General features: G+C 42.5%; 2 protein-coding genes across 23 annotated transcripts in view; both read right to left on the bottom strand.

The window, feature by feature from the left end:
* Positions 1 to 17,396, bottom strand: part of STAU2 (staufen double-stranded RNA binding protein 2) — a 225,159-nt gene extending 207,763 nt beyond the window's left edge. For 10 of the 20 annotated variants that reach the window (XR_013635293.1, XM_078851506.1, XM_078851509.1 and 7 more), the window contains exon 1: positions 793 to 11,620. The gene's annotated coding sequence lies outside the window, so the exon portion shown is untranslated. Of the gene's footprint in view, positions 1 to 792; positions 11,622 to 16,824; positions 16,914 to 17,227 lie in introns of those variants that run through there. The other 10 variants (XM_078851505.1, XM_078851503.1, XM_078851504.1 and 7 more) reach the window with 7 other exon arrangements.
* A 5,670-nt stretch (positions 17,397 to 23,066) lies between these two features.
* The window catches only part of UBE2W (ubiquitin conjugating enzyme E2 W), a 57,032-nt gene continuing 56,477 nt past the window's right edge, over positions 23,067 to 23,621 (bottom strand). Inside the window, exon 6 of one of the 3 annotated variants that reach the window (XM_073330846.2) lies at positions 23,067 to 23,510. In XM_073330846.2, coding sequence (XP_073186947.1) covers positions 23,452 to 23,510 — 59 coding nt within the window. In that variant the 3' untranslated portion in view covers positions 23,067 to 23,451. The remainder of the gene's footprint in view (positions 23,511 to 23,621) is intronic. The other 2 variants (XM_073330847.2, XM_073330848.2) reach the window with 2 other exon arrangements.

The raw sequence follows: 23,621 nt of genomic DNA, 5'->3' as shown, positions 1-23,621 counted from the left end.
GACAAGCCCTAATTCTGGTAACCTGTCAGAGTAACTGTGTCAATGTTGTTGCACTGGTGTAAATTTCAAAAATGTCCCTAATGAAGAAAGGCCCTCAAAAGGTACTTATTACTTTAGCTATTGGGAATTAGTCAAATTTTTTTCATCAGAAAATCCCAATTTATCAAAACAAAAACATTCCATAGGAAAGGATCAGTTCAGATAAATTTCCCATTTAAAATAATTTTTTAAAAGTTTTGAAATAATCAAAACCTCCTGTTTCAACATTTTTTAAAATGAAAAGTACTGTTTTTATTCAAAATTACTTTTTGTTTCAAAATTTAAGTACATAAAAAATTAAAGTTGAAATCAAAACAAAACATTGCAACTGACCTGCTTTGAATTTGGGGGGTGAGGGATTTTCAGTACATTTTTGATATTTTGACTTTTCACCACAATTTGTAACATTTTAAAACTTCAAAGTTCTTGCAAGACAAAAAAACTGTTTCTTGTCGAGCTGTACTTGTGAGTTTAATTCAGGGGTTGGACTGCAGCAGCACATAGTGGTATGCTATTCCAGTACTCCTCTGATGCCCTCAGTCTGTAGAATTAAATTTCATTTTTAAAAGGGGCAAGTCGACTAAAAATTTCACATTTCTGTCTGAAAAGGATTTAATGTCTATTAGTACAAGTAATAACAGATTAGTAAAACTGCAAAGAGGTTTGTGTGGGCATACGGGTGATTTCTCAGGAGTAGACCTAAAACTGAAAGGCTCTGTCTTCACCAGAAAAAAAAGATGTAGTTTACAATACCTGTGTTACAATCCTAGTGAAGACAAGGGAGTTGTAGCATTAACCTGTTAAGGAAAAGGTATATTTTTAGAATCATAGAAGATTAGGGTTGGAAGAGACCGCAGGAGGTCATCTAGTCCAACCCCCTGCTTAAAGCAGGGCCGATCCCTAACTAAATCATCCCAGAGACAGCTTTGACAAGCCAGGCCTTAAAAACCTTTAAGGATGGAGATTCCACCACCTCCCTAGGTAACCCATTCCAGTGCTTCACCACCCTCCTAGTGAAATAGTTTTTTCTAATATCCAACCTAGACCCCCGCCACTGCAACGTGGGACCATTGCTCCTTGTTCTGTCATCTGCCACCACTCAGAACAGCCTAGCAGAGCTCCATCCTCTTTGGAACCCCCCTTCAGGTACTTGAAGGCTGCTATCAAACCCCCCCTCACTCTTCTCTGAAGACTAAATAAGCGCAGTTCCCTCAGCCACTCCTCATAAGTCATGTGCCCCAGCCCCCTAACCATTTTTGTTGCCCTCCACTGGACTCTCTCCAATTTGTCCACATCCTTTCTGAAGCGGGGGGCCCAAAACTGGATGCAATACTCCAGATGTGGCCTCACCAGTGCCAAATAGAGGGGAATAATCACTTCCCTCTATATGCTGGCAATGCTCCTACTAATGCAACCCAATATGCCATTAGCCTTCTTGACAACAAGGGCACACTGTTGACTCATTCCAGCTTCTCATCCACTGTAATCCCAAGGCCCTTTTCTGCAGAACTTCCACTTAGCCAGTCGATCCCCAGCCTGTAGCAGCGCATGGGATTCTTCCTTCCATAGTGCAGGACTCTGTTTCTCCTGTTGAACCTCATCAGATTTCTTTTAGCCCAATCTTCCAATTTGTCTAGGTCACTCCGGACCCTATCCCTACCCTCCAGCATATCTACCTCTCCCCCCAGCTTAGTGTCGTCTGCAAACTTGCTGAGGGTGCAATCCACGCCATCCTCCAGATCATTAATGAAGATGTTGAACAAAACCGGCCTCGGGACCGACCCCTGGGGCACTCCGCTTGACACTGGCTGCCAACTAGACATCGAGCCGTTGATCACTACCGGTTGAGCCCAACAATCTACCCAGCTTTCTATCCACCTTACAGTCCATTCATCCAGTCCATACTTCTTTAACTTGCCGGCAAGAATACTGTGGGAGACCATATCAAAAGCTTTCCTAAAGTCAAGATATATCACGTCCACTGCTTTCTCCATATCCAGAGAGCCAGTTATCTCATCATAGAAGGCAATCAGGTTTGTCAGGCATGACTTGCCCTTGATGAATCCATGTTGGCTGTTCCTGATCACTTTCCTCTCCTCAGAGTGCTTCAGAATTGATTCTTTGAGGACCTGCTCCATGATTTTTGCAAGGACTGAGGTGAGGCTTACCGGTCTAAAGTTCCTCAGATTATCCTTCTTCCCTTTTTAAAAAGACAGGCACTATATTTGCCTTTTTCCAATCATTCAGGACCTCCCCTGATCGCCATGAGTTTTCAAAGATACTGGCCAATGGCTCCGCAATCACATCAGCCAACTCCCTCAGCACCCTCGGATGCATTGCATCCGGCCCCATGGACATTGTGCAGAAGGTCGGACTAGATGATCATAATGGTCCCTTCTGACCTTAATATCTATGAATCTATGTCCAGCTTTTTTAAATAGTCCTTAATCTGTTATTTCACCACTGAGGGCTGCTCACCTCCTCCCCATACTGTGCTGCCCAGTGCAGCAGTCTGTGAGCTGACCTTGTCTGTGAAGACCGAGGCAAAAAAAGCACTGAGTACTTTAACCCTAATAGAAACAGCCAAAAAGACTGGAGACAAAAATATTGTTCTCCTCATTTTCATTTACTTGATGCCTTTGAATGTCCTCTGCACATAGCCAGTTTTACTCCCATGTTGCTGATTGTTTCACTTCCTAGTTTCCTATGCACTCAATGCACTATTCTGGAAGCCCACATGGATGCTCTTCTCATCCACCTTGCATGTCTTTGTTGAAGCAGGTTGGAAGGTATTGGAGTGGGCAGGAAATTCTCTTCATCCACTGCTCCTCTTCCCCAACCCCTACTCAAAGCTAGACTGGACAGTGAAAGAGCAGTAAGATAGAGGTTTCAAAAGGTCAAAACCCCTATAAAGATCCAAGAAACTAAAAGAGGGTGTGACAGGGGAAGGACTCACAAGTTAGTTGGAGGGCTGCAGGAGTTCCAGACTACCCCCAACTCCTCTAAGAAACAAGGAGCAAGAAGAAAGGACTAGAGCTTTCCCCAGGACTAGGGGAGATGGCAGTGGGAGAGAGAAGGTAGACTCTTACTCAGCAGGGTAAGGTGGAAGCTAGATTGCTCCTGGGCCCCTCTGTGGGGCCAGAGGACACAATACTGACAGCATGGAAGCAGAGGGGCAGCTGGATTGCCCTGGGCAACCCAAAAAGCTGGGAGACACAGGGGGGCAATGAGTTGGGAGAGGGAACAGCACAGACATATAGCTGGATGGGATGGAGTCTCTTCACTTCCCCGTCCCCTCTGCTGGGATGGAGAACAGCACAGCTCATCAGTGGCTGTGAAAGAGGAGAAAAAGTTCCACATTACAACCCTCACCGTGGTATAGCAATCCGTTAAGCTGAGAAGTGGGATGAGGGAGATGTCTACTCTCCAGGCAGGGAGCACTCCCATGCACATCCACATGAGTTGCAGGGAGAAAATCCTAGTGCATGTTCTGTGTTGTTATTCCTATGCACACTTTACTGCTTCTATGACCAGCTAAGTTCCCTCTAAACTGCGCGGCCATGCGGCAGCCTATTAAGCACCATGCAGGCGCTCAGGGCTGCACTGGGGAGAGATGCCAGAGGGGACCACAGTAATCATCTAGCCTGACCTCCTATATGACACATGCCATAAAACTTCCCCAAAATAATTCCTACAGCCTATCTTTTAGAAAAACATCCAATCTTGATTTAAAAATTGTCAGTAATAGAGAATCCACTGTGATCCTTTGTAGAATGTTCCAGTAATTAATTCTCACTTTTAAACTTATTTCCTGTCTGAATTTAGGAAACTTCAACATCCAGCCATTGGATCATGTTATACCTTTCTCTGCTAGACTGAAGAGCCCATTAAATATTGTTTACAGTCTGTAAGTACCTATCTGGGGAACAAAGTCACCCCTTAACCTTCTCTTTGTTAAGATAGATTCAAGGAACTCAATCACTATAAAGCATGTTTTCTAATCCTTTAATCATTCTTGTGGCTCTTCTCTGAACCCTCTCTAATTTATCAACATCCTTCTTGAATTGTGGATACCAGAACAGTATTCCAGCAGCAGTCATACCAGTGCCAAATCCACAGGTAAAATAACCAGTCTTCTCCTACTCGGGAGTCCTCATTTATGCACCCAACGATTGCATTCACTCTTTTGGCCACATCATCACACTGGGAGCTCACATTCAGCCAACACACACCAGAGGCACTACTTCCCAGGATAGAGTCCCCCATTGTGTAAGTATGGCCTACATTCTTTGTTCCTTGATACATACATTTATGTTTAGCCATAGTAAAACGTACATTGTTTGCTTGCGCCCAGCTTAACAAGCGATCTAGTGGTTTGTCCTCTTTATTATTTACCACTTGCTCAATTTTTGTGCAGACTTTATCAGTGATGATTCTGTGTTTTGTTCCAGGTTATTAATATTAAATATTGTAGAGCTAAGAACCAATCCCTTCAGGACCCCACTAGAAACACACCACTCAATGATGATTCCCTATTTAGAATTAAACTTTGAGACCTATCAATTAGCTAGCTTTTAATCCATGTAGTGTGTGCCATGTTATTTTTATGTTTTTCTTGTTTTTTTAATCAAAATGTCATGCAGTAATAAAAGTCAAAAGCCTTATCAGAAGCCTAAGTATATTACATCAACACTATTACCTTTATCACCAAACTTGTAATCTTCTAAAAAAAGGATATTGAGTTAGTTTAACAGTATCTATTTTCCATAAATCCATGTTGACTGGCATTAAATTACATTGTGCTCTATTAATTCTTTATTAATCAAGTCCCATATCAGGTGCTCAATTATCTTGCCTGGGATTGATGTCAGATTGATAGACCTATAATTACCCAGGTCATCTCGTTTACCCATTTTAAAGACTGGCACACCATAATATTTCTTTCAGTCTTCTGCAACTTCCCCAGTATTCCAAGACATATTGAAAATCAACATTAACAGTCCAGTAAGCTCCTCAGCCATTATTTTAAAACTCCTGCATGCAAATTACCTAGACCTGCTGATCTTAAAATGTCTATCTTTAATAAACGTTGTGAGTTATTAAAGTTAGTTAAACATCCTCCTGAGGTACTTGTGGAATGAAATAATTTTATCTTATGCTATGACTACATCATCTCTTTTCTTCCCAAATACTGAACAGAAATATTTATTGAACACTTCTGCCTTTTCTGCATTATTATTGCTAATTCTACCATTTCCATCTAGTGATGGACCAATATCATTGCTAGGGTTCTTTTGTTCCTAATACACTTTAAAACTTCTTTTTGTTGTCCTCAACTCTACCGGTCATAGATTTCAACTTGTGCCCCTTGGCTTCCCTTATCAATTTTCTACAATTCCTAGCTTCTGATTCATACTCATTGCTATCAACTTTCCCTTTCTTCCATTTGTTTATTTACACACACACACTTTTTTTTATAGCTGCCTTCACTTGCTCTCTAAACCTGGAACTGTTTTTTTAAACCAATATAGCCTTCTTCTTCATTTGTAAGATTGTGGCTTTTGGGGCACCTAATAGTGTTCTTAAACAATTCCCAATTATCATTAACCCTTTTCTGATTAAATTCTTCCCCCAGCTGATTTGGCTCATAATTGCTTTCAGCTTTATGAAAGTGGCCCTTTTAAAGGATCGAGCATATCTATCTGGACTTTATTCTGTTTGCACACTGTAAATGTGATCAAGTCATTATCACCTGTACATAAGTTACCATTAATTTTTAGTTCTCTCATCAGTTCTGTTTCTCTCAAGATGAGGTCTAAAATAGAATTCCCCTGTGGGAGAGGCAACACTTTTTGAATTAGGTAATTGTCATCTTTAATATTTAAAACGTCCAAGGATGTTTCAGTACTGGCAGCATGAGACCTCCAGCATGACAACCAAACTGAAGTCCCCCATGATCACACAGCTTTTTTCCCTACACATTACAGATAGATGAATAAGCAGCTGCTCATCCTGTTTTCTGGTGTGATTTAGTGTGCTTAGCAATACACTAATTAATAGCCTATCTTCGGTTTTATCTGTCAAGACACTGATCCACAAGCATTCAAGATAATTTTCTTCCGAGTATCAGTAACTCAAAAACAGGTAATGCCATATTTTATATAGAGTGCCACTTTCCCTGATTTTTTTGCCCCCTTGATCCTTCCTAAATAGATTATAACCATTGATTTTAACAATCCCTGGATAGACCAGGGATCGGCAACCTTTGGCATGTGGCCTACCAGGGTAAGCCCCCTGGCAGGCCGGGCTGGTTTGTTTACCTGCCACATCCGCAGGTTCGGCTGGTCACGGCTCCCACTGGCCAAGTGTCACCGCTCCAGACCAATGCGGGCTGCGGGACCTGGCGGAGCCATATGCTGTATATAAGTTATAACCACTGTACATTTTGTTTTTACTATCATCGTGTTAAATATAGCAGCTTATTTTGGGATGATGGGACATGTAGTTCTGCATTTAATTTTAGAATAGTTTCTAATTCAACCCTTACCATTCTGTCAAAGTAACAGAAACAAAAAATAACAGTTTAAAAGGGTTTGACTTCAAGTAACAGTAAGCGGTGGCTAAGTAGGATTACTTAATGTAGCTTTTTTATATTTGTTTTAAATCCTCAAAACTAACAAATTATGCATGAGGCCAGTGTATGTAAATGTTTATTCTTATCACTTATCCTGAACTCCCTTTTCCACTCCCTCCATTTGTTTGCTTCATTATCTTGTTGTCTCCTGCCTTAATTAAGGCTCTGATCCTAGAAGCTGATCCACACAGAACCCCCCTGATTTCACATGTATAACATACTCCTTGGTTGGTTTGGTGCCCTTGTGATTAGCACACCTAGTGCTGTCTCCCACTGGGTAGGTCTTGCAGTGCTGGTCCTCCTTTAATCAGAGGTGTGTGAGGTGGATGGGTGGTTTGAATCCCTCCTGTAGTAAGGGCAGTGACAGGGGAGCCCAGGCCTGCCCATTCCACTGGGCTCTGACCTCGGGCCCTACGAGGGTCAACAGCGGCTGGCCCCCAAAGGTGCCCTCGGAGTTATCCTCCTTGGGGCACCTCCTCCTGCTCTTTTTCTCTCCCAGCTTCCAGTCCAAGATAAGGTGAAAAGAAAGAAAAAAAAAAACCAAACTGTCAGCTCCACCAAATTCAGCATATAATCTTATTACTTCAGGGAGGCTTCTCCAGCACCCTTGTCAGGACCCTTCAGGATAGCTCTGTCCTCCTATCCCACACCTTCCTCTTTCTGAGCTGGGCTGCTCCCTTTTCATCCCCATCTCCAGTTAGATCAGTGGTTCTCAAAGTATTTACCATTGTAGGCCACATCTGCAGCTCGCTCTTTGTTATATGGGACACATCTACACAACATATATACTAGCTCTATGGCCCCGACGATGTCACAGGGGCTGCAGTTGTGTGCTGACTGGGCTGCAAGCGGGCCATAGGTTGACAACCGCTGAGTGAGAACATACTCTGCAGCCTGGAGGGATGGCACTATCTGGGCACAGTACTGTCCTTTAAACCCTTCCAACCTAGTGTGGGGTTCGTATACATCACAACATGGAATAACTTGCAGGATTAGAGCCTTACATCATAAGATTTTGGCATAGGTCTTTCTATATATTTGTGCAGTGCCCAGTACAAGGGAGCCCTGATCTCACTGGAGACTCTGCGTGCTCTCTCAATACAAATAAGTAAATAAATAAAAGGTGGCAAATAAAATTAGGCTTAACAAGTGTTTCACTTTAATTGACTAACATTTCTGAAGCATGAGAAAAAAATATCCCTACATATTTTAATTTGGAAAATATTTTAATTTGGACAACCATTAGACTACTAAAATACATGTTAACATGGCACTAACTGATACTGTGGAAAAACTGACAATGTGAACCAATGTTCAAATTAAAGGAGGTTGGAAAGATTTCTCTACTGAAACGTACCATTTGCATAGTGCTAAACCAATCCTGCCATAGATGTCTTTTTAGCTCTAGCTCAAAAGAGAACTTCTGAAGAGGAAATGTTTTGCCTTGGGAATGGCACCAGATACAATTGTGGCAGAAAATTTTCCACAAGGACTGAAATTTAATTCAAATTCTGTCTAGTGCCACATTATACCACCAGATTTACACCACAGAGATCAAAACTAAAGGTAATTTTTACTTTTAGGGGTTAAACAGCAGCACCTGCACTTAACAGAGAATCCCTTGATATACTCCAATGTTCTAAAATAGGAAATACACTGTTTCCCACCCAAAGCAGAATGGGTGTGTGTAGGGTAGCTAGCCAGAACACCAAATCATACTGTACCTTCCAAAAAAGTAGATCAGAAGGGAAAATTTTAAGGATAGTATTGTTCAGAGGGAAACTAATTTCTGCTCTTCAGAATACTCCCTTGTGTGGTCAGTTGGCTGGCTAGACATGGGTTTTTTATGTAAGACTTTTCATTTCAATTAAGAAATTCAATAGCAAAATAATAATTTGCATTTACACAGCAACTTTCATCCAAATAATTCAAATATTTTTCCAAACATTAATTGAGTCAGCCTCACAACATATCTGTAAACCAAAATAGTATTTTACTCATTTTACATTAAAGCTCAGAGGGGTTAAGTGATTTAAAGGCTAAAAAACAAGTGAAAGGCAGAAGCAGGAATAGAATTCAGCAATTCTAACTCCTAGGCCCTCCTCTGCCCATTAGATCACAATGCCTCTCTAGCACCCAAGAATGCAATGTGCATTTGAAATACTACCTGAAGTCTGCTGGATACTTAAAGTAATTAACAGATAACAATACTAGATTAATATCTCTCACCAATGTCCTTCCGCAATTATGTTCCTTTTATGTAATGGAAAACTAGCCAATTTTTCTCACAATGGCAGCCTGAAATTTCAAAAGAAAATCAAAAGTCTATGTAGAGAAAAACAGAGGTAGAGGAGGTGATTAATTACTACATAAACATTACAAAATCCAGACTTCCAAGATGAGCAAAATGGGGAGAGGAGCATTTGTTTATTCGTTTAAATTGTTTCACAACATGTGATAGCAAATACAATAGAATGGAAGCAGTTTATCTAACAAGTGAGATAATTTTTCAGTATTTTGTAGTACGTAGCATAAAGGTCAGCATAAAGGCAGATATTTGGCATACAAGCATTTTGGTTCTGGTAGGACACTTAGGCTGCTGTGACACACTATGGGTAACTTATATGGAGAATATGCATGTCAGGCCTCTTACATGCATGATATATGCAATACTAGAGTTGTAAACCCTGCATAATTCTGATATGCTGAAATGTATATCAGCCAATATACCTTTGTTAAAGCTGATGGGCAGCTAAACACCCTTTATTCAGCTGAATGGAAGAAGTAATTAAGATCATTTATGGAGAAAGACAGCAGAAGACAATGGAAGCCACCACCCAAAGCAGTAGGCCACATGCAAGGTTGATCAGCAGCTAAGCCATGTTGGCAGAAGGGTTTCCCTGGAGACTGACTGAAATGTTGGGGCATTGACTGGCTGTAGCTGTGTGGGGGGGCGGCAGAAGGGCAGGAAGACAATAAGAAAAAGTGAACAGAAAGGGTGAGCAGTCATCATGAGTATGGCCCTTAGAGGGAACAGAGGGAGGGCTCTTTGGGAGACTAGACTGGCTGCAAAGGCAGGCTTGGAAACGGCAAGCCAGGAAACTGCCCACTCTTATGTGTTCCTTCTGTGTTTAGGGAAACAGGACTTTATGTACATTCTTTGTAAATAAACATGATTGAACCAAATACCTAACTCATTATCAACCTCCCCCCTAGTTAAAGCAACCCAAATATTGGCTAACCACTTGAGCCAAAGGGACAATAATACTAGATATTTCACAGAATTATATATCTGCTTAATTTTCATTGTACCTTTAAATGCATGCTGCCAACTCCTTCTAGCAGTAAGTTACCATGGAAAGTAGGAGCCCAGTCCTCCAGGTACTGAGTGCCCTCAGCTCCCCTTGACCTTGCACGAGGCCCTCAGCAACACATAGAAAAAGGTCCTATGGACCTGGAAGCTCAAAGGAGATGGATATAAGATAGCTAACTAAGAAAAAATGTGACCCAAACCAGATGATATTGCCATCCTATGGGGCCCTTTCCAACTCATTTTATTCCAGCATGTGACAGCTCGCATAGCAAATATAAAACAAGCTTTCCTCCAGTCAATAGCAGGGCTTAAAAAATCCAATCACCTACTCACAGTAGCCTGTGGAAAACTTATTTTTTCAACCTGTGAACAGGCAGCACCAGTCCCCCTTCCCCGCTCACAGATTTTGAAAGCAGCTGCACTGTGAAATTAACAACACTAGTCAGTTTCACGACTACCCTTCAGAACTACACAGCAGTGAAACAGTCACAAATGAGGTCACTTCACTTCAGACTGGTAGAAATCCTACCAGTCTGCCTTTTTCCAGCAAGCAGGGATAGCAGGGTAAACTATGCTTCTCAGTAGGGCTTTGGCCCTGGACTCATCAATGGTATCTCTGCCCTCCTTTTCATACCTGTCTCTAGGTAGTAGGTTTAGTCCTCCATCAGGTCAGAGTCTGGTAAATTTATTCAAACTACGATTCTACACAGCACTAAGATTCCCCCGTGTTAAAATATGACAGAGAAAATTAGTTAAAAGGTTATGGGAATATGGCAATACTGGGGCTGCTAAATAAAAGGATATTGGTATAGATACCCCCTACTTAACCAAAGGAAAAGATGCAACACATCACAGTTGGGTACGCTGTAATATTGGGCTGCAGAATTCAGTATTTGGAAGCATTCTACTTATAACATGATTAATACACTAATAGATCCCTAAGTTACTCTTGGGGTAAAGTATGCACCAGCCATGCCTGCCTCTTACAGCCATGCACAGCTGGCACACACTTTTCTGTTTTCATTATGTTCTGATCCTAGTATTATACGGCCGTAAGTAGCTTTCTCGTATTGGTCCATAGTTGTGACGAGTGAAATTATTTTTTCTAAATACTGTCCAAGATGATGCCTGGTAAGACTATTTTTCAGATTCTCCACTGAAGCTTTGATCTTTCAGTATAAACATAAGTGTACTTCAGATAAGACTGTTCCTAGTTAAGAACACAGTCAACTTTAAAGAAAACCTATCTGTTCTCAGAACTGAACAAAGTAACTTGAACTATTAGCAAAAGTCCTACGTCTAGTTTATACTTATAACTATTTCAGTTATGGGTGTGATTTTACCAAAAGAGTTATACTAGTAAAAGCCCTAGTGTGCATGCAGTTTCACATATGTAAGATTTAGATTTAAAAAACAAACAAACTAGAAATATACAAAATTAACATGTAACACATTAAATTGGTTAAAAGCTGGCTAATTAATAGATCTCAAAATCTAATTTTAAATGGGGAAACACTGGCTCTTGGCTGACACTATTTAACATTTTTTATTAATAATCTGAAAGAAAAAATAAAATCATCAGTGATAAAGTTTGAACACTCCCCTTACAATGTGTATGATAATCAAGGTGGGCCTTCTCCCCACCCCCCAAAACCCACTTACCAACAGGAGAGTGGGTTTTGGGGGGTGGGGAGAAAACCTGGATTTGTGCTGGAAATGGCCCACCTTGATTATCATACACACTGTAAGGAGAGTGATCACTTTAGATAAGCTATTACCAGCAGGAGAGTGGGGTGGGGGGAGAGAAAACCTTTTGTAGTGATAAACACCCATTTTTTCATGGTCTGTGTGTATAAAAACATCTTCTGTGTTTTCCACAGTATGCATTCGATGAAGTGAGCTGTAGCTCACGAAAGCTTATGCTCAAATAAATCAGTTAGTCTCTAAGATGCCACAAGTACTCCTTTTCTTTTTGAGTCTATAAGTATCTACATGGGGAACAAATACTTAATAATGGGCTCCTCAATATAGCAGAGAAATGTATAAAGATACAATAGCTGGAAGTTGAATGTTAGCTAAATTCAGATTGGAAATAAGGTGTAAATTTTTAATAGTGAGAGTATAATTAACCCTTGGAATTTAAAAATTCTGGTGGATTCTCCATCATTGACAATTTTTAAATCAAGACTGGATGTTTTTCCAAAAGATAAACTCCAGAAATTATTTTTTGGGAAGTTTTCTGGCTTGTGTTATACAGGAGGTCAGACCAGATGATCACAATGATCCCTTCTGTCCTTGGAACCTATGGTATAAACGTGACATATGGTATAGTCAGCGTGGCATAAAGCACCTGTATACCAATATAATTCCATCTACACTAGGGAGATATACTGCTTTAACTATAATTGTGTAGTTAGAGGTACAGCGTTCTAGTGTAGGCAAGCCCGAAATATGAGACCAGCTGACCAATCTGATCAATGCCCAAACAACTCTGGAATTTTAATTTGCAAAACCCTCAACCGCTTGATTTGTGAACATAATACAGTTTAAAAAAAAAAAAAAAAACACAACCACCCCAAGAGGCATGGTTAGGTAGTCTGAACACAGGACTGGGAATCAGTAACTCCAGTGTTCTGATTTTAGAGCTAACATCTCACTCTGTGATTTTAAGCAAGTCAGTAAATCTCTTTGCCTCAGTTTTTCCATCTGTAAAAGGAAGACAATTTGAACCTCCCTCACAGGATTGTGAGTAATAACATTTTTAAAGTGTTGTGAATATAAAATGTTCAAAGAATTGTTATTGGCCAAGGAAAGTGAGGCCTAATACTCAACTCTATGGCATTTCTCATTGTCTTTTATTGATATGAAACTGATTAAACAATGAAGAGAAGAAGAGCAGCAGATTAGATGATTTAACAATAAAATATAGGCTTCGTGGCACCATTCTGTAAAGTTGCTACAGGTTATGAGACAATGTTACTGTCCTTCTGATTACCACCTGCCAGCTCAGCCTACATAAGCAACGAAGTATGCGACCCTCCAGTTATATACAAATGCTGGAAAATATTTGGTCTACAACTCATAAAACCTGCTTCAAAATTACATTAGATATTTTAGAAAGATAAAGTTTTTGGCAGAAAAGCATCAAAGGATTGCAAGTGTACACTTTTATTTAACAAACTAGAGTAGATTTCTTCTTTTCAAAGACAAATTTATAGTCATAGTTCAGGCAGGTCAACACAAACGATCTAGAGGGAATATGACAGGTGCTGTATTTTCTAGTTGTTAGACCAGCAGCCTTAGAATCCAAAGATCTGGCTCTGCCACTGATTCATGGTGTAACCTTGGGAAGTTCACTTACTATTCCACTTTATAAATAAAGACTTAGTACCTGATTCATGTCTCATATTTATATCAGTATAAGTCAGGAGTAAGTCCACTAAAGTCAACAGAGTCACATTTATAAAACTGGGAAGATAGGAAAAATCAAACCTATGGTCTCTGCCCCCAAAGAACAGTCTAAGTGAGTTATGCCATTGATTTAGTATGTTAGCTTGGGGCATGTCACTTAACTTTTCTGTGTTTCAGTTTTTTCAGGTGTAAAACTGGGTTAACAATTCATCTTTGTAAACCACTTTCAGATTTCAGGATGAAAGATTACTCAAATACATGCTGCTATTAATTATTATTATTCAAACAACTGTTGGGAGATTGAGTTACTCAGATTGGTACACAGATATATAAAGCCTTTCACAGACCAATAGTCTGAATCTAGCACAAATTGTTTATGTTTATGCTAGATTCCAATTGCTTATGTTACATGAAGTGGTGGCGTCAATCCAGTACGTAGTGGCCAATAGCCACATTACTGTTGGATATCTCCACAGAGAGCACTCAATGAGCATGAGGACTGAGGTCCACTGTAGTGGATCCCTTCAAAGCACAGTTAAGATTCATTAACTGGGCAGCACTGGAAATCTAGCACTGCTGCCAGCTCTCCTTAAGTAAAGCACATCTGGCACCTTTCATAAGCACTACAGTAACACAAAAACCTGATCAGCAAAAAAAGGCTTTGTCTACACTAAGAAAACTTTTACTGGTATATTAATGCAGTTATACAGAAGCAAACCCCTTAATGCACTGCACCAGCACAGAGCAGAGTTTACCTTGCTGCAGCTTAATCTGGTAACGCATCAGAGATACAGCAGCATAAATCCACCTTGCATCATCTTACTCATGTAGTATGTACTCACTTACGTACTTACACCTGTGAAAATTTCCTTCATGGAAGCAGAGCCTAGCAAGTGTATAGTGATTTCTGTACATTCACCACTGACAGCTCTCTACAGCATAGAGGCCTACATTTCTAACCCTAATAACAGCAAAGCAAACCCTCCAAATGTGACCCAAAGAAACAGAGTTTCCTGTGAGGAAGAGTATCACTGACTTCCCCATGTACCTCCATTTTCAGGCTAGCTGCACTGCAGGGAAATTCACCCTCAGAGGACAACAGGCAGTGTCTTCATGAGTAGGTCTTCACAGAAGTCCGACCAGCAGAGGGTGCCTGGGAAAAAACACCCTCTGCTAAGATGTTCTAGACCACGGGTGGGCAAACTATTTTTCCTGAGGAGCACATCTGGGTATGGAAATTGTATGGCGGGCCATGAATGCTCACAAAATTGGGGGTGTGGGATGGGGTGCAGGGAGGTGTGGGCTCCAGTTGGGGGCTCTGGTGCAGGGCTGTGGATGAGGAGTTTGGGGGTACAGAAGGGGGCTCCAAGCTGGGATCAAGGGGTTCAGAGGGTGGGAGGGTGATCAGGGCTGGAGCAGGGATCAGGAAACACTTACCTCAAGCATCTCCCAGAAACCGTGGCATATACCCACTCCGGCTCCTATGTGGAGGCACAGCCAAGGGGCTCTGTGCGGTGCCCTGTCCACAGGCACCGCCCCGCCACTCCCATTGGCCGGAAACCACAGGCAATAGGAGCTGCAGGGGCGGGGCTTGAGGCTGCAGCAGCATGCAGAGCTCCCTGGCTGCCCTTTTGCGTAGGAGCTGGAGTGGGGATATGCCAGCTGCTTCCCGGGAGCCACGCAGAGCCATGACACATGCAGAGCGGGGCAAGCCCCCTACCCTGCTCCCCGGGGGGAGCTTGAGGGCCAGATTATAAGCTCTGATGGGCTGGATGTGACCCAAGGGCCGTAGTTTGCCCACCCCTGTTCCAAACACATCTCCTCCCAAGTTAGTGGTGGCAACTTTCCAGTCTAGGATGACCATATTTCCCAAAAGGAAAATGGGACACCAAATGGAGCTAGCCCAAGCCATCTCACCCCACCCGCGTGGGGCTGGCATCACTGCTCACCAGAGCCCTGCCTGCTTCCCGCGAGGCTGGGGCTGGTGTCGCTGCTCACTCAAGCCCTGCCTGCCCCCCCACCCCCCACCTGAGGGGTTAGCACCCCCGCTTCCCCTCTCACATTCCTCCACACCACACTTTTTTTGACAAAAGTAGGCATTTGATCAGTTGGCAAGAACTATCAGGAAAAATGCCCACTTTTGCCAAAAAAAGTCAGGGCTTAAAAAAGGGACTGTCCCAGCCAAAATGGGACATATGGTCTGCACACCAGCTCAGGCCCCCAACAAAGCAAGTTTGTGAAGGCTTTGCACTGCTGTCATCATGGTTGACTTTTCTTCCACTGGGGACTCCAAAGCCGGAATTACATTGGCAGAAGTCTGAGTAACTTGGGGCTGAAGCTCAACAGCTCTTAAAAAAAAGAAAAGGAAAAAAAAAGTGAAATCCCCTCCTGATCTCTGGTAGTATTGACTCCTAACCTAACTATGCAACACAAATATCAGTGTTAACTATTTTACTGTGAATCATGTTATAGGAGGATAAACACCTATTTATTCTGACACCATGGGAAAGTTTAGGCTTGTTAGGAAAGTTTAGGATTGTAGGTGAAGTCTAAGTACAGTAGCACTTTACTTTGAATCTATTGCGCAATCAATACAGCATACAAATAATATATTGCAAGGCTTTTTGTATCATTCCAAAGCACCAGTTTAATATGGTATTTTAAAATCTGTCTTGAACCTTGGAAAACAGATTAGCTAATGATCTTTTATAAGGAAGTAATCTGAATCATGCTGTAGTGAAACGTGGTAGTGATAGAGCTGAAAAGGCAACAATGAAAAAAGAGGCATGCTTTGGCCATAGAAAACTACTTCACAAATTTAACACAGGCCTGATGCAATATGCAGCCAATCCGCGATTCGAGTGGTACTTCCACAGTAAATAATCAGTCTCCTATCTTACCCCCCGCCCCCCACCAGCTGTAATAGCTGAGCTGCTATTCAGCGCCGAGCAGCTAAAATCCGAGGCATTTCACTTGAGAGAGGTCTGAGTCGGGAGGCCGGTTGGGAAAGGAGCTACATCAACCGGTGCATCTGCCGGGGGCGGGGAGGCTGCAGCATCGCCCCCCTCGAGAGGCGCGGGGAGCCCTGCGGGCAGGGGCTAGACATGGCGGGGGGGGGGGGGGAGGCGCGATCCCCTGAGCCCAGCTCACCGCTGGGGGCCCCATGAACGCCCTGCGCCCCGCGGGCGGGGAGCAGCGTTTACCAAGCAGGGCGGAGGCAACAGCTCCCGCCCTGCCCGGATCAGCGCGGTGGGGCCGCGGTGTGACCCGGGGCGGGGCCGGCAAAGCCGCCTGCCCCTCAGGCCGCCCCCCCGCGCCCGGGGCCGCCGCCGCCGCGAGGGCGAGGTCCCTCAGCACAGGAGGCCACTGCCTCGCCTCTCCCCGGGCGGGGGGCGGGGGCCCGGCCGCCCCCCGCGGGCCCGGTTACCTGGTTCCCGGGAACACTTTGGAGACGCTTCCAACATCGGCAAACACTAAAGAGAACTGACCCCGCCGCGGCCGCCGCCGGCCCCAACCACTCCGCCCCCAACCCCCGCGCCCGCCGCCGGCCCCGCCGCCGGCCCCGGCGCCTGCCGCCAGGCCCCCCGCCCCCGTGGCCCGCCTCCCCAAGGCCGCTGCCGCTCCCTCGCGGCCCCCGAACCCCGGCGGGGAGGCGCCCGGCGCCCCGCTCCCCCCCGCTGCCGCAGCGCGAATGGCCCCGTCCGCATCCTTTCCCCTGCGCCGCGCCGGCCTGGCGGGCCGCAGCCAGCGCCCCCTCGCGTCAGCTCCGCGCAGCGCAGGGACCGCAGCAGCGGGGGCCCGGCTCGCTGCAGCCGCCGTTCCCGACTCACCCCAGGGCCGGGCCCAGCCGGCCGGAGAGCGCCCCGGGGGCCCTGCGCCCTGCTCGTGCCCGGCGTCAGAGCCGCTGGGCGGGGCACGACACACGGCCCCCGAGTTGGGCCAGCGCGGCTCCCTGGCTGTGGGGCAGGCGCAGGGGCCGCTGTGCCCGGGCCTCCGGGCTCACGCAGCCACCATTTCGCCACGTGTGGCCTTTAAAGCAGGGCTCCCAATCGAGTCAGAGCCTGGGCTACGTCCGCCTCTCCCCACCTTATGCTAAACAAGGGGGCCCCTGGTTCCTAGGGGCAGGAACCGCCGCATGGGTCTGTCTGCGCAAAAAAAAAAAAAAGTGGTGTAAGTAATGCAAGAAAACACCTGTGACTAGATTCTGGAGGCAGCCAGGGCTTTCCTGCCTGCAAAACATTATTACCCCCTTGCTAAGTTACTCAGGAGGGCCTGTGCCACTGCTGTTTGGTTTGCATAACAACATTTGAAGAAATTTTGATTAGCAATAAGTGTTTGAAAATTTCACAGCATGGGACTTCCTACAAAACATTCAAACAGGGTGCAGTGCTGGAACCTGAGTGACTGGGCTATCACAGTTTGGGTATAAGAAACTGACTAGACTGCCTAAGGAGTTACCCAGTGAAATAACCCCAGGTACCTTTATTTCAATTACTAGACCTTGATTTTTTCACATTCCCGCTACACTGAAGACTAGCTTCCTGTGAAATTCGGCTTACAGTCACAGTGGAGGGCCAGAAGGTGCCAACAGATCATCTAGTCTGGTCTGTTGATAATTTATATGGAATTTATCAGAAAAGAAAGGTGAAAGGTGAATGTTTATAATTAACAGTTTTAAATTATTTAAACAATATGCTGTTAACACTCCACACAGCTACCAAGTTGTGTCATATTTTAAATTTCCACTGTTTGGGAGATAGATAGATATAGATATGTCACCCACCTTGTCTCCTGATAAATTGGAATTTAAAAATACCAATGTTGATAGAAAATCAAGTTGCCATTCCTAAGCTAATTTTCTATTTCTGGTTTTTAAAAGAGTGTCCTGCTTTTTTGGATTTTGCCTGTAATTCTTCCTACTTTTTCAGAGACAAAGTAGATGAAGTAGTATCTTTTATTGGACCAAGGTCTGTTGGTGAAAGAGAGAAGCTTTTGAGCCCTACCGAGCTCATCATCAGGCTACAACTACACGGCATCCCCCTCTTTTAGGGAGCATGAAAACATGATATAGCCCAGTGATCGGCAGCCTTTAGCACATGGCCCGCCAGGGTAAGCCCCCTAGCGGCCTGGGCTGGTTTGTTTACCTACCGCATCTGCAGGTTCGGCCAATCACAGCTCCCACCGCTGGCCAGCACATCTCTTGGCCTGCGCCACTGCCCACAGCCCCCCATTGGCAAACCATAGCAAGTGGGAGCTGTGATTGGCCAAACCTGCGGACCAAAGGTTGCCGATCCCTGATACAGCCTGAGGAAATATGTCTTAAAGATTGGGAGAAGTGAGTAAACTGTACTGAAAGACAAAAATGGTGGGTTTTTTATTATGCTTTGTAGGTCTCATGTGTGACGTACTTCAGTCTCTCTCAGCATTTATGGAGCTCAACTTTGAAATAAATATTGTTGCCTGTAGTCTAAGCACTATAGGACAGCCCTTCTCCTTAGCTCCCTCCCCCAAACCCATGATCAGAATGAATTATCAGAATATTGGAGGAAAAAATATATATAAAATATCTTTAAGTGCCAACAGGGTGTTCAGCACTTTTCCAGACAGTCTCTTCTTGAACTTAATATTTAAGACGGACCAGATAAATTAACCTAAAATATACAGTGAACCTGTAAATAAAGTCAAAACGAAATAATGTCTCAAGGACAATAGCATATTTTCTATGGACTTGGCATGGAGGTGTGTTGTTAGCTAATACATTTCTAGTAGTATTACTCTGTGTCCTAGAAATGAAACCTCCTTATAATATACTTGTATACATACGTTATAAGCATTACACGTAGCATCCCACCAAAGTATTTGTCTCAAGATCTGTGTTCTTTTGTTTTCTTTGATGTTCTTTTAAAATATTTTTATAACAAGTTTGCCAAGAAGCACTATAAGAGCTGTTTGATAGACATAGGGAAAGTAGCAGACGAAGAAGTGATTTATAATGTCTAAGAACTCATTAACAATCTTCTCCCCCCTTATTTTACATATTTTTTTTGTTTAAAATCCAGTCTGCACTACACACTCAACTATGTAAGAGTTCAATACAGTTGAACCCATTAATAGGTCTCTAGTTATAGCAGCATCCCATCTTGCAGTCTAGTTGGGAGCCCTACATGTTTTAACCAGGGTGCCAAGCTGTATTTAAGGCATTAGCAGGGAGAGTGGTTGCTTTGGATAAGCTATTACCAGCAGGAGAGTGAGTTTTTGTGTGTGTGTTTTTTTGAAAAAAGGGGGTGGGGGAGTGAGAAAAGCTGGATTTGTGCTGGAAATGGCCCACCTTGATTTTCATACACATTGTGAGGAGAGTGGTCACTTTGCATAAGCTATTACCAGCAGGAGAGTGAGTTTCTGTGTGTGGTTTTTGGAGGGGGGTGGGGGAGTGAGAAAAGCTGGATTTGTGCTAGAAATGGCCCACCTTGATTATCATACACATTTTAAAGAGAGTGGTCACTTTGGATGGGCTATTACCAGCAGGAGAGTGAGTTTGGGGGGGGGGCGGAGGGTGAGAAAACCTGGATTTGTGCTGGAAATGGCCCAACTTGATGATCACTTTAGATAAGCTATTACCAGCAGGAGAGGGGGGTGGGAGGAGGTATTGTTTCATGGTCTCTGTGTATATAATGTCTTCTGCAGTTTCCACAGTATGCATCGGATGAAGTGAGCTGTAGCTCACGAAAGCTCATGCTCAAATAAATTGGTTAGTCTCTAAGGTGCCACAAGTACTCCTTTTCTTTTTGCGAATACAGACTAACACGGCTGTTACTCTGAAACTTCAAACATGGTTATGCTCCTGCCTGTGCTGCAAGATGGGACTTTTGCTATAATTATGTGTCGACTTAACATTAATGACTGGATGCCCCACACATGTACCCTTGTAATGTAGACAGAATTCAAATTACCTTAGATAAGTGAAATTTTAAAAAACTATTTACTTTTCACTATTTGTAATGTTAGCTTACCTTAAACAAAACACATTTTCTAGTCAGTTTTCCTTTTTTGGTCTTTGAGCACCAGCACAGACCTGCTATGTTTAGAATCAACGGTTCTGGGGAATATTTAAACACTTTCCAATTATATTTTTAAAAGTTCATAAAAACATTTATGCTTGTTATGTTTTGTAAATTCCTTTTTCAAACATCCTAAGTGTTGGGCCTAAACTTTCTCCCTTTTATATTTTTCTGATGTTAGCATACCTTTTTAGAATGTTTGAAACAAAACACAGTACAAGAACTTTTTGTTCACTGCATTCTGCAAAGACAGACTTTGAAAAAGAAACTCTTGACGCAGGTGATTGTCAGCTTGTAAAATCTCTGTTCTGTACCAAATTAGGAAATAGTTTTGGAGAGGCTAGGTCTAACACAATACTTTACTTAAAGTCCCTCAACTATTGCCACTCCACAATGGTCTGATGAAAGAGCTAACAGACATTGAAAGTGTTGTGGTGGTCTATTTTTTTTATGTAAACTATGTCTTAATTTAGAAAGTTTTAATAGGGTTACAATCTTGGCCATATAAATATCAGAAACAATACAATACAATACAATAATCATTAGAGAAACAAACAGCGATACAATCATTGGATCTTTCTACTTAACAGGGTGTTACCATGTTACAGAATGAGCATGTTTATAGTACTCATGACATGTTATTTCTAGTGATTTTATTAAATTGAGTGAATTCTGATTACACATTTAACAAACCAGGCATGTCTATCAAATGTGAATATTCAAAAAATTGGATAGGTTTGCTTGGTTGTCGTGGGTTGTTGTTGTTCGGTTTTTTTGGTGGGGGGGAGGAAGAAGAGGAGGGAATGTACTTTGAGTATTGAATAAATGGTAACCAAATATCTAAGTATCTGTTTGTACTCAGTTTTTCCCATAACAACCACTTCCATATTTTTTTCAGCTATTCCTCTACATTGGACTATTTGTCTTTTTCCAGTAGGAGGCTATCACTAGCCTACCTGTCAGTGTTTTAATCACTCTCTTCGCTCGACCAAGTCTCAGCGAGGTTACATGACACTGGGTAAAAACACCAGCCATAGCACAGGGTGTTGGACTTGGTGACTTCCTGAGGTTCCTTCCAGGCCTACATTTCTGTTATTCAGAAGCCAGATCACACTGGCGCTCTCACTGTGTACCTGCACAGGCAATATCCACAGCGGGAAATTTCAAGAGTTAAAAAAAAAAGTAGGGCTGTCAAGCAATTAAAAAAATTAATCGCGGTTAATTGCACTGTTAAACAACAATAGAATACCATTTATTTTAAAAAATTTTGGATGTTTACTACAATTTCAAATATATTACTTTCAATTACAACAATATAAAGTGTACAGTGCTCACTTAATATTTATTTTTGATTACAAATATTTGCACTGTAAAACCCCCCAAAATTGTATTTTTCAGCTCACCTCATACAAGAACTGTAGTGCAATCTCTTTATCATGAAAGTTGAACTTACAAATGTAGAATTATGTAAAAAACAAAAATGCATTCAAAAACAAAACAATGTAAAACCTTAGAGCCTACAAGTCCACTCAGTCCTACTTCTTGGTCAGCCAATCACTCAGACAAACAAGGCTGGTTACAATTTGCAGGAGATAATGCTGCCCGCTTCTTGTTTACAATGTCACCTGAAAGTGAGAATAGGCATTCGCATGGCACTGTTGTAGCTGGCATTGCAAGATATTTACATGCCAGATGCGCTAAAGATTCATATGTCCCTTCATGCTTCAACCACCATTCCAGAGGACATGCTTCCATACTGATGATGGGTTCTGCTTGATAACAATCCAAAGTAGTGTGGATGCATGTTCATTTTCATCATCTGAGTCAGATGCCACCAGCAGAAGGTTGATTTTTGGTAGTTTCAGTTCTGTAGTTTCCGCATCAGTGTGTTGCTCTTTTGAGACTTTAAAAGCATGCTCCACACCTCATCCCTCTCAGATTTTGGACGGCACTTCAGATTCTTAAACCTTGGGTTGAGTGCTGTAGCTATTTTTAGAAATCTCACATTCGTACCTTCTTTACATTTTGTTAAATCTGTTGTGAAAGTGTTCTTAAAACTAACATGTGCTAGGTCATCATCCGAGACTGCTGTAACATGAAATATATGCAGAATGCAGGTAAAACAGAGGAGACATACAGTTCCTCTCCCTCCCCCCAAGGAGTACAGTCACAAATTTAATTGATGCATTGTTGTTTTAATGAGCATGGAAGCACGTCTTCCAGAATGGTGGCCAAAGCTTGAAGGGGCATACGAATGTTTAGCATATCTGGCATGTAAATACCTTGCAACACCAGCTAAAAGTGCCATGCGAACGCCTGTTCTCACTTTCAGGTGACATTGTAAATAAGAAGCAGGCAGCAGTATCTCCCGTGAATGTAAACAAACTTGTTTGTCTTAGCAATTGTCTGAACAAGAAGAAAGACTGAGTGGACTTGTAGGCTCTAAAGTTTTACAGTGTTTTGTTTTGAGTGCAGTTATGTAACCAAAAAGATCTGCATTTGTAAGTTACACTTTCACAATAAAGAGATTGCACTTCATTACTTGTATGAGGTGAATTGAAAAATACTATTTCTTTTGTTTATCTTTTTACAGTGCATATATTTGTAATAAAAAATAATATAAAGTGAGCATTGTGCACTACATATTCTATACTGTAATTGAAATCAATATTGAAAATGTAGAGAAACATCCAAAAAGATTTTTAAAATTTCAATTTGTATTCTATTGTTATAAGTGAGATTAATCGCGATTAATTTTTTTTGAGTTAATTGCGTGAGTTAACTGTGATTAATTGATAGCCCTAAAAAAAAAAACAAAAAAACCCCTATTGTTGAAGGCCAAAATATCTTGTTTGCACCTTTCAGATTCTTGCCCATGTCATCTATGAAGGACAATGGTAAAAGGAAAAAAAGAAACCTGATCAGGAAGAGAACCACATATGTGATTTGGCATGGCCTAGAATCTGGTTTGGTTGCTTAACATGACCACTCAGCTCCTAGGAAACATGAAGTCTTTGCTTTTCAGGACTAGGTGACTTCAAATCGTAGTCTTCTACTGGAAAGAAAAAATGCAATGGAGAAAGTAAATCACTGTGGGAACTGGGAAATGATTAGATGGGGATGCCATTTAGGCAATGTCTGGACTGGCTGGGAGAAACCTGTTAGC

Source organism: Lepidochelys kempii, chromosome 2 (genome assembly GCF_965140285.1).
Source record: "Lepidochelys kempii isolate rLepKem1 chromosome 2, rLepKem1.hap1, whole genome shotgun sequence".
NCBI lineage: Eukaryota > Metazoa > Chordata > Testudines > Cheloniidae > Lepidochelys > Lepidochelys kempii.
The sequence above is the reverse complement of the archived record's forward strand: the minus strand, read 5'-3'. Positions and strand labels throughout refer to the sequence as shown.